Source organism: Stegostoma tigrinum, chromosome 28 (assembly GCF_030684315.1).
Source record: "Stegostoma tigrinum isolate sSteTig4 chromosome 28, sSteTig4.hap1, whole genome shotgun sequence".
Classification (NCBI taxonomy): domain Eukaryota; kingdom Metazoa; phylum Chordata; class Chondrichthyes; order Orectolobiformes; family Stegostomatidae; genus Stegostoma; species Stegostoma tigrinum.
In genome coordinates, this window is record NC_081381.1 from 25,784,077 (window position 1) to 25,794,751 (window position 10,675).

Here is a 10,675-nt window from a genome sequence, read left to right on the forward strand (position 1 = left end):
CAGTGTGGAGAGGGAGTTTTCCTTTCAGATGGGAAGTGCAGAGGGACCTTTACTTTCCCATTGCATGAGGAAGTCTGAGGCTCCTCCATTTCTCCTGTATCTCCTGCAGTAGTAATATGTGACATCTCAACTATCAAAACTTGCCTTTTTGTGCCATATTTTCCTTAACGTTTCTCTGCGGTCATGGCTATGCTCGCTGGCAGGACATTCAAAACGATCCCAGATATACGATCATCAATGAGCCTTTCAAAGCAGAGATGAACAAGGGGAATTTCCTCGAAATGAAAAACAAATTCTTAGCCAGAAGATTCAAGGTAAATCAAGCTGTGTGCGCACGCGCCCAGGTGGACCAGGACGTGGCAACATGTTAAGTGTGTGTGTGTGTGTGTGTGTGTGTGTGTGTGTGTGTGTGTGTCAATGCCTATGTGTATTTGCTTGTCTGTACTGGTGAGACTGCATAAGAGACATGTGCTTGGATAGATTTGTGTGTCTGTGTGCGTGTCTCTATAGGTGATCAGGTTCTTCTGCTTTCAACTCCAAGTCAGAGGTTGTGGGTCCACATCCCAATGTGGAGAAATGAGTCCACATTGCTGCCTGATGTACACAGTGCAGAACTGAGGGAGTACTGCGTTTTATTGGAACTTTAACCTGAGACCGAAACTGTCCTCCTGGGTGGGCCTCAAAGTCGAGATCCCACAATGATTTTACTATTATCACACGTAGTGAGATACAGTGCAGAGTTGTTTTACATAATATACAGGCAGGTTGTACCATACAAGGTGTTTCAGGGTAGCAGAAGAGAGTGTAGAATACAGTCTTTCAGCTGGCGCTATTTTGAAGCACAGGCGAGTCCTTCCTAGTCCAAAGACAGAAATTGCTGGTGAAACTCAGCAGGTCTGGCAGCATCTGTAGGAGAAAGCATACTCAGTTCTTTGTTTTATTTTGGGGTTCTTCCTGGTGACCTGGCTGATGCTTATATTTCAACTAGTATCATGAAAGCAGATTATCTGATTATCGTGTTGCTCTTTGTGGGAGCTTGCTGTGCCAAAGTTGGTTGCTTTATTTCCTACAGTCATTAGGAGTGTTTCATTGGCTGTTCAACGTCTTTTTATGACATTTGTTGGCTATGAAAGGTGCACAATACTTTCTCTTCTCTCCTCTTTCCTTTCCTCCATTTCCCCCTCTCAATTAAATGTTGCACTTTCCTCTCACCTTTTGGTCTCATGTGGTTGAGGACCATAGTGGTGCAGTGAGCTGGGTGGGATTGTGAAGGGATTAGCAGGAGTCCTGTCTCTAATTGTTTGTTTTTTGCCTCTAACTCTCTCTCACCACCCCTACATGCCCTCCACCCCCAGCTCTTGGAGCAGGCCTTGGTAATCGAAGAGCAACTGCGGAGAGCTGCTTACCTCAACATGACCCAGGATCCCAATCATCCAGCCATGGCCCTCAACGCACGCTTTGCTGAGGTCGAATGCTTAGCTGAGAGTCACCAGCACCTCTCCAAGGAGTCTCTGGCTGGTAACAAGCCTGCCAATGCAGTCTTGCACAAAGGTTTGTCACGTGAACTCGAGCACCCCCTCCCGTCTACCTCCCGTCTCCATACTGACCATTCAGACAGGTCCTGGACATCGTAGAGATAAGAGATTAGTTTCAGCATCACTTGCACTGCCCCGCAATATCATCTTGTAAAAATTGTTCCTTTTTAGCGAATCTGCGAATAAATTCAGCTTTTTGTAATGAAGTGGCTCTGGTGTAATTGTGATCTTAATTTATTTTTTTGAATGTAAGATGTATTTCTAAGAGGGACTAGAGATGTATTGTCACGCGCTGGCCTCAAGCTGCTGTCACTCAGTTCACAGGTCGCTATCTAGTGTGTGCTGGGCCTGAGTTACATTAACTGCTGCAGATTGTCTGGTGCAGTTAAACTGCATTAGTGCAGCAAGTGGAACTGTTTGATGTAAGGAGGATTACTGCACAGTTTAAATGGACAGGGTGGGGGAGTGGATTTGCTCTTTGTTAATCCTGTGCTCATCCTGTCCTTGGGAGTATTTCATGGTGACTGTGTAGAAAGAGCTTTACTGTGTATCTAACACTATGCTGTACCTGTCCTGGAAATGTTTGATGGGTAAGTGTGGAGGGAGCTTTATTCTGTATCTAACCCTGAGCTGGGTATGTTTGTTGGGGACAGTTTCAAAGGAGCTTTACTCTGTAAACCATGTTGTAGCTGAGACTAGGGTACCATATGCTGCTTCTGTTGGAGTCTCGCGTTCTTCAACAACAACAGCCCTTGCTTTGACCAGAGAATAACAATGACCGACAAGTTAACAATTGATGTTACTTTAGTTTTCATACAAATTACATAAAAATTAGCCATTTGATCTGTCTATTCTGCTGGTTTTTATGCTCTCCATCAGCCGCCTTCATCTTTTCTTTGTCATTTTAACTAGTTTTTTTTCTTAAAAACATGTATCTTGCCCACTCCCCATGCAAGTGATTTCCACATTCTATTCCTACTTTTAGTTCCTCCTGAATACCTGATTATTTACATATTTCACTTAATGACTAACTGGTGTAAAGGGCTCCCAGTTCTTGTCTTGCCCCAAGATGGACATATTTTCCCTGTGCCTACCTCCCACCACTTGTCGTCTTTCTTTCCCTACAGAAAAATTGCTTCACTTCAATCTTTTGAGAAGGATATTACCCCTCAGTTCAATTTTAGCAAATCTTCTTTGCAACTTCTTCACTGCCTCTGAACACTTTCCATAATGTAGAGACTGGACGGTATTGGAAGTTAGTGTGTACCATCAGCTGTCATAGCCCAGACCGGGATGGAACCTGGGGCCTCCAGGTTTATGTGGCTCAGGGCTTCACACTGGGAACTTCACTGATGGAGTCCAACCACAGAGGGAGCTGTTGATTCTTTCCTTGATTGTTCGCTGTGGAAATTTGACACTAACCAACAAATCCTCAAATTCCATTGCAAGTGGGGTAACAGCGAACTAAAGCAGACACTATCTGAATGGATATAGCAAACCTGCCTGTGATTAGTGAGGGAGATTTGGGTATCTGTACAAATCTCAGTATCTGGGACTGATTGATACTTCCTCACGTTGCCTGTCGATGTACAGCATGCTGATTCCACTAGGGGGCAGATGTGATCAAAGTTAGTCACTTAAAAGGCGGTTTATGGAATTTTGTGGGGATGCACCTCTTCCATTCAGTGGTGGGGGGGGCACAAACCCCTACTGTACAGTGTACTGTGGGGTGGGTATACTCACTAGGTATTGCATAAGATGATGTTCGAACATATGGTCATTGCCTAAATCTGTCCATTTGTCCTGCATTACATTTTAATCTCAAATCAAGTTTTTCTCCATCAAAGTCACAAACAACATCCTGCGGACTGTGACAAAGATAAATTCTCTGTGCTCAGAGCTCCCTGCAGCATTTGACCACACTGTTCTGCCTTCACACCTCTCCATCTTTCAGGTGGTGCCATTTCTCATTCATCTCTTTGCAGCTAGAGAATCTCCAGAGATGGTTCCTTTTTCTCACTTACATACAGTTTCCTCTCGAGGTTCAGCTAATTCTAAGCTATGTATTGCCTCCTGGTGATGCCATCTGATTCCTTGTGTAGACTGATGATATCCAGGTCTGCTTTATTACCACCAACACTGCTCAGCTCTGCTGTCTCTAAATGATCAGACTGATTGATTCACAAGCAGCCCTGGATAAACAGAAACTTTCCCTCAACTAAATATTGGGAAGATTGAAGCCATCTTTGGTCCCTCTGCAAACATTGTTCTCTAGTTAGGATTGCTAGGGAGAGAAAAGAACTGTACCAGGGTGTTTGCAAATTGTCATATTTGACCCCAAGATGATCTTTCAGTCACATCTGTATCATTAATTGGACTGTTTTCATCGGAGTCCATCCCTGTCTCAGCTGATCTGCTGAAAGTTACAGGTCCGCCATTCTTGGTGATGTGACTTGTCCTCCACGCATTAACACCCCCCCCCCCCCCACCACACACACACACACACGCGAGCTGGTACAACGCTCTGCTGCCTGTTTTCACATTTGAATCATCTCTGATTCACCCATCTCCCTGTGTTCACTGACAAACATTGGTTGCTGCTCCACGAATTTTAAACCACTCATCCTTGGCTCCAAATTCCAACCCCCACTCTCCCCAGATCTCTGGGATCTCCTCCAGCCCCACAACCCACTTGTGTTTTTCCAGACTCTTCCAAACAAGCTGGTGTTAATCTGCCAGTGAACAAAACTTCAGCTTCCCAGACTGTGCAATCCGGAATTTCCTCCCCCCCGTGTCTCTCTCTCTCTCTCTCTCTCTCTCTCTCTCTCTCTATCCTTGCTCATGTTGCTGCCTGAAACCATCCTCATTTAGCTTCCCCAGATTGCCTGGTCACAGATCTGTGAAGCACTGTGGAGTTTGTTACAACGAGGAAGGTGCTTTCAAATGCAAGTTATTTTAGATTGATCATAGAATAAGATCTGTTGTATTTTTACAATACCCTGCAACGGTTATTTGGACTAATCTCCTCTCATTCCCAACTGTTTGTGGAAAGGACAGACTTGATGCTGGAGAATATTTATATTTGAATAGAAGCTGTAAGCCTGGAATTTAATCATTTTGGACCTGATTGACTGCTAATACCATTCTCTATGATGCTGTTTAACGTCTAACTCCTGATTTTGGTATGGAACAATGCATTTGGTTTCTGTTTGTTGAGCACAGAAGCCCTTTCCTGTCAGGGGCTGTTCCTGGGGCAGAGACACAGCAAAAAGCTCAATATGACTAAAAACACATGAAAATCTCAAAAGGAAAAGCACAGACTCCCCCTGGTGGTCCTGCTGCTAATAACATTGAACTCTGCAGATATTTAATTCCTGCACCCTGCTGAGTTTACCCAGGCTATAATGAATTGTGGGTGAGAAATGCCAGGATAGGGTATGCCCTGACATTAAAATTCCATGCACCCCCACCTTCCAAGTTCCAGTCCAAGGTGCTTACAATTGCAACGCAGTTTAGATTAGCAAATTCAGTATAGTCTGGGATAGATCCTGGAACTGTTTTGTTTTGTTTCTGCTGTTAGGAAATGGGAGTCATTGGTGAGGCGAGCGTTTGTTGATCCATCATTAATTGCTCTTGAACACAGTGTATTGCATTTCGGAGTGAAATTCTGTGGGTTTGGAGTTACATATAGACCAGACTGCGTATAGATTTCCCCCTCAAAATCACTAATTAACTCGTTATGACAAATGTTTTCATGGTCACTATTACTGAGACTAACTTTCAACCTCAGATTTTACTTAATAATGAAATGAAATTCTTCCAGAGCTTGTGGTAGGATTTGACCTCTTGTCCCAGAGCATTAGCCATAGCCTCTGAATTTGCCAAACCAAGGACATTGCTGTAATCTTTCGACTCAGTGACAAAGCAGTGACCAGGGAAGAACAACTTCAGCCCAATGCAGTTCTCTTGGCCTCCTGCAGGAGTCAGTGCTCAGCAAAGTGAGGCTGAGTATCAGGCTGATCTTGTACGTTCCAAAAATCCAAATCAGGATATGGGTGTAGCTGGAAAGAACATTTTTTTGCCTTTCCCTAGTAACTATGAGAAGGTGATGGGGCGAATGGACTGCCTTCCTGAATGATTTAAAGTGTGGGGTTTATGTTACGATGGAGTGTTTCTGGGCCTCATTAGTGGGTAGTTAAAAGTTAATCACGTTGATGGGAGTGGAGACACACAGACCCAGAGTGGATAAGGTTTCCTAAAGGACCCACTGGGTTTTTACAAAAGCCTGACAGCTTCACGATCACTTACATCTATCACTTTTTGAAACTCGGTGAAAAGTCTGAAAGAGCCACTTTGCACCATGAAGTTTTCTGGGTTACTTGACCACTATCATTTGTCATTATGCCACCATCCCTAAGCATGCACAGATAATAGCCAGGTTCTATTTTCCATGTGGTTGTGATTTTTCTCTGCACAATTTATCAGGATAATTTCTTAGTCCACACAGAAACATATCAATGTTGCCCAGGGAAAGAGCAAAAACTGAATCTATGTACGGGGAAGAGCTGTGAGCAAGTATTACAAGTGCGGCTGTACTTCCAGAGCCTGGGTAGAGTGTTTTAAAGTACTGCCTTCTTTTATTGTCCCTTATTATTGGTTTCCTACCAATGCCCCTCCACTTCACCTCCACCTGCAATGTTGCTGTTCCTTGTACTTGCTGTGTGGTGTTACTGTGGCTTATGGAGCCACTCAGTGCCACTTCACCAGCTGTGAATGATGTGTTGTCGCTGTGGGCACCCCCCCTTCCCACCCCCCTTCTGAAACCCTGGCCCTGAGCTCCTCGCCCTGTGTTTGCTTTTTGTTTCTTTCAGTCCTGAATCAGCTGGAGGAGCTCCTGAGTGACATGAAGGCAGATGTGACCAGATTACCCAACATGTTGTCTAGGGTGCCACCTGTGGCAGCACGACTGCAGATGTCCGAGCGAAGCATTTTGAGCCGACTAGCAAATCGGGGAAATGAGCCGCAACAACAGGTGAGGAAACTGGGCAAGGGCATCATGGTAAGAGGTGCTGAGAATGTGACCACACTAATCCCTTTGCCACTGAACCCCGTAGAATCAAGAAGGGATTGTTTATTGGAGGATCCTGGTTCTCCCAATCGGAAATGGTTGGCGTAATGAGACTTGGTACACAGTTTATCTACTTTCTTGGATTCCTGTCCATGATGAGGAGTGATGTTGGTGATTGGGTTTTTTTGAGGGGGTGGTGGGGTATGTGGCGGAAATGACAGCCCCAACATTGGATGTTATATGTCCTATCAAACCAGTGTAATGTGGGTCGGTACAGAGTAAAGCTCCCTCCCTGTGTGTGGTTGGTATGGCTGGTGACAACACAATTGCATTTTACTGTGATGCATCCCAGTGAGAACAGAAGGCACTCGATACCCCTTGTGTGGGGCAGGACTAAAGGGTCAGCATCTACAGAGCTTGCAGTTTCAGCTTTGAAATATTTGCGTAAAGTATTTTGGATGTTGAGTTGAATCGAATTCATTTTTGTTTAAACTAACCATCTTTTACAGCCGTTCCCACAGGGCCCCTACGGAACAGCTCAGATGTATAGTAACAACTTTGCACCGACTTTCCGGGGACCAGGCACTGGAGCTCTCATCAACTACAATCAGATGCCTCTAGGGCCCTATATCAGTGGTACGTATGTCATAGAAAAGCAGCACTTACACCTGAATTCTGCAAATAAAAGTACTCGTAGCTAAGAAGCTGTTGGATTATTGTAAAGAACCATCTAGTTTACAAATATCATTTAGGAACTTGCTGTCTTAGCCAGTCTATATGTGACTCAGTTGCACACCCATGTGGTCGACTCTTAACTGTAATTTGTAGTGACTAAGAAAGACTCTGCTTTATTCAGAAACTTATGGTTGGGCGATAAATGCTGGCCTTGCCAGTGACGCCCACATCCTTAGAATGAATAATAACAAAGAAAATTGTTCAGTGGAGTACAAGGAATTCTCCCCTTATTAAAATGGATGGAATTCAGTCTGGCATTCTTCAGACACACCTTGCAGCCAGGACCAGTCAGTGACCCTGGGGTACGAAATCCCCCTTGCTTCTTGTACAAATTCATCACAGTTCAGAGGGAACTTTAGGGGGCAGATATCAAAGTGGATCACAGACCTATTGAAAGATGTGGAGCTTCTTTAGTGTGCTGTTTAGTTAAAACTAAAATGACTCCACTCATAAAAGGGTGTGAGAGGGGGTTTAAACCAATCCAATTCCAGCCTCTCTTGCCTCCCTCATTTCCTTGATCCACTGTTGGCGGCTGTGCCTTCAACTGTTACAGCCCCATACTCTCTTCCCCTTTTAAAGTGCTCCTTCAAAATTTGTCATTTCAGCCAGGTGTTTAATAACCTGGACCTCCTCCAATATACCATCGTGGACACACTTTCAAGTGACTGTTTTAATTACCCCAAGACACTCGACAAGAGGGTGTTTTATCAAGCTTAAAGTGCAATATGATCACAAACTATTGTGCTTTAAAATGATACTAAATTTACAACTAAAAGAAGTCAATTAAAACAATTCTGCTTGTTTGCAGCAACCACAAATATTTCGGCTATGAGCGTCCCAGATAAAAAGCTCCTAGCAGAAGGGCTGGAAGCAGGAGAGAAGAAAAATAAAGTCAATGATATAATCTGCATTGAAGATTGATGGCAGAGTTCCCCATGGCATTCCCAGACGACAGCAGTTGATGCAGTCATTGTACTGCTTATCATCTTTAAACGTTTGTTGGATAACACAAACTATTTCCATTTGGGGGGGGGGGGGGAGGTTGGGTTTGTCGGGGGAGGGGGGTTAGTGAGTCTCTGCTCACTTGTACATATTTGCACTTTTTTTCGCACGTTCATGGAAGACTGTTCTTCTTGCATTGACTTTGTTTCAGGGAGGGTAGCTCCACAGCTTTAGAGGTGTGGGCCAAAAGACAAGAGAATCATAATGCTTACCAGAGTTTGTAAACTCTAAAATATTTAAAGTGATTCTACAATTTGTGCTCTACATATTAGCCCTAGGTGCCATCAATAACCTACAGTACAATAGTCATCCCCTAAACTGCCAATATGATCAGTATTCCACAGTGCCAAGCACTGTTCCAGGATCCAAAGTGAACCCTGTGCCAAGGTCAACACTGCCATTAAAGAGCATCAGATTCTCTTTGGGTGGGGGGGGGGAAGGGAGCATGGATCTACTCTGTGCTGTGAAATAATTTGGAGGCACTTGGGAAAGCCCAACTTCCTACAGTGCTCTGCAGTCCCAGCAGGACACCCATTGCCTGCAGGTGGTACACTGACCATGGTCATTAACAATCCTGTTCTGCTGAAGGAGTTGAGAGCAATCCTCTGCTCGTCTCCCATGTGTTAGCAGGAAAAGGCCTTTGGAATCCCCTTACACCTCTCAGCGTATAAAAATGACACAATGGAACATGGAATTAGTGCCACTGGATGCAGTGAATGTGAAGAATGTTTAAGACTGGACACAGCTGCTTCTGCAACAGACTGCCCTGGAGATGCTACTGGTCACAATGACCAATACGATGCTGGACCCAAAGGTTTTGAATTGTTCTTAAAGATTCTTCGAAGTGCAAGTTAAATGTTTTGGTAAATGTCATTTAAACTAGTTCATTTAACTGAGAAACCATGAAGTGGGCAAGGCACTGCAGTGGAGGCTGTTTCTATTTTGTTTCCAAGTGTAAAAGGACCAGGGCTGCATAGGGCCAAGGAATCATTGGTGCTCATGTGTCTATAAAACACCACCCGAATCCAAGTGATCCTGACGCTTGGGGAAGGCAAATAGGTAAGCTAAGGTTAATTTCTTCCACTACCCCAGTCTCCTGAGCCAACTTCAGGAGATGAAGTGAAAGGAGCAAGAACCCAGCAAGCACCAGAAAAATACTGGTACAATTTTTGCTGATTTCTTGCTCATCATGGTTCAGCTATCTAACTGCTGTAGCCCCAATCCAATAAAAAGGGCATTAGTGTCAGGATGATTCACAAATTATCTTTTTACTTAACGGTATTGTTATAAATAGTATTGTATTTCTCACTTGATTTAATACATGGGAGACCAACTGACAAATCCCAGCCGTTTGCACATAGCCACTCCAAATTCCAGTGTTTTAACGTTTTTTTAAGCAGTATCTTGTAAGGTGTTATTGTATTTTCCAATTCTGTGTACAGAATATTACTGCTGTCTTACTTGAGATTAATAAGCTATTTGGTAAGAAAGTTGCACCCAAATTGAAAGGCACCTGACTGTATAAATTCAAAGTGCATCTTAATACAGTCCCTAAAATCATGGCTTTGCGAGACTTCTGAGTTTGACACCTGCAAATCATGGACATTGTCTCCCTCTGGTGGCTAATTTCGGTAAACACTACTGTCCCTGGATGAGACATGATTTACTTAGCCGACTGAAATCTGCAGCTGTCTTTTTCTGCGTCTCTGTATTGTTACCTTACATTTTCTAACCTGATTATTGTATAGCTCAGAGATAGGGACACTACCACTCTGCCACAAGAGTCCGATCTACATATTTGATGAATCCACGCTTGAGTCCAGCTGTAAATTTTCCTTCCCATGTGTACAAAATCATTTTCAATATTCACTGTCCAGACTCACCTGAATGCTTGGTCACTAAGTTATGGTGCTGAGGGAACCTAATGGTAATAGCTGTTTATAGAATGGAAAGGACTGCCACAGAAAACTTCCTGAGACATTAAGCAAATGCCACTTAATATTGGTTCTTCAAATTAATGCTTGATGTGGATGTATGTGATCACTCCAAATGGGAAGTTCATTACAATATCAACTGGAAGTAATTGTCAAAAGCTCCATCACATAGAACACCATAATCTGCAATGTGTTTGCAACCTTTTAAAAAAGATATAAAAAGGAAAAAAAAGTACGATCTGTACCTCTAATCAGGTTCAAGAATAGATTAAACATCATCTAATTGAATGTGTAACAGAATCAAGGGACTCTTGTTCTTGTGTTTTGGCTGCTAAAGACTATGTTAAATGAATTTGCAACCATTGCTAGTTTTGAGTGGACATAGCACACCACGCAACAGC

The 10,675-nt window shown here is 43.6% G+C and overlaps 1 protein-coding gene across 2 annotated transcripts in view; it reads left to right on the plus strand.

The window, feature by feature from the left end:
* chd5 (chromodomain helicase DNA binding protein 5) overlaps positions 1 to 8,349 on the plus strand; it is an 85,097-nt gene extending 76,748 nt beyond the window's left edge. Inside the window, exons 34-38 of one of the 2 annotated variants that reach the window (XM_048561541.2) lie at positions 182 to 314; positions 1,356 to 1,551; positions 6,407 to 6,567; positions 7,113 to 7,239; positions 8,147 to 8,349. In XM_048561541.2, the coding sequence (XP_048417498.2) occupies positions 182 to 314; positions 1,356 to 1,551; positions 6,407 to 6,567; positions 7,113 to 7,239; positions 8,147 to 8,259 (730 nt within the window). In that variant the 3' untranslated portion in view covers positions 8,260 to 8,349. The remainder of the gene's footprint in view (positions 1 to 181; positions 315 to 1,355; positions 1,552 to 6,406; positions 6,568 to 7,112; positions 7,240 to 8,146) is intronic. The other variant, XR_007250495.2, reaches the window with a different exon arrangement.
* Positions 8,350 to 10,675: the final 2,326 nt, after the last annotated feature.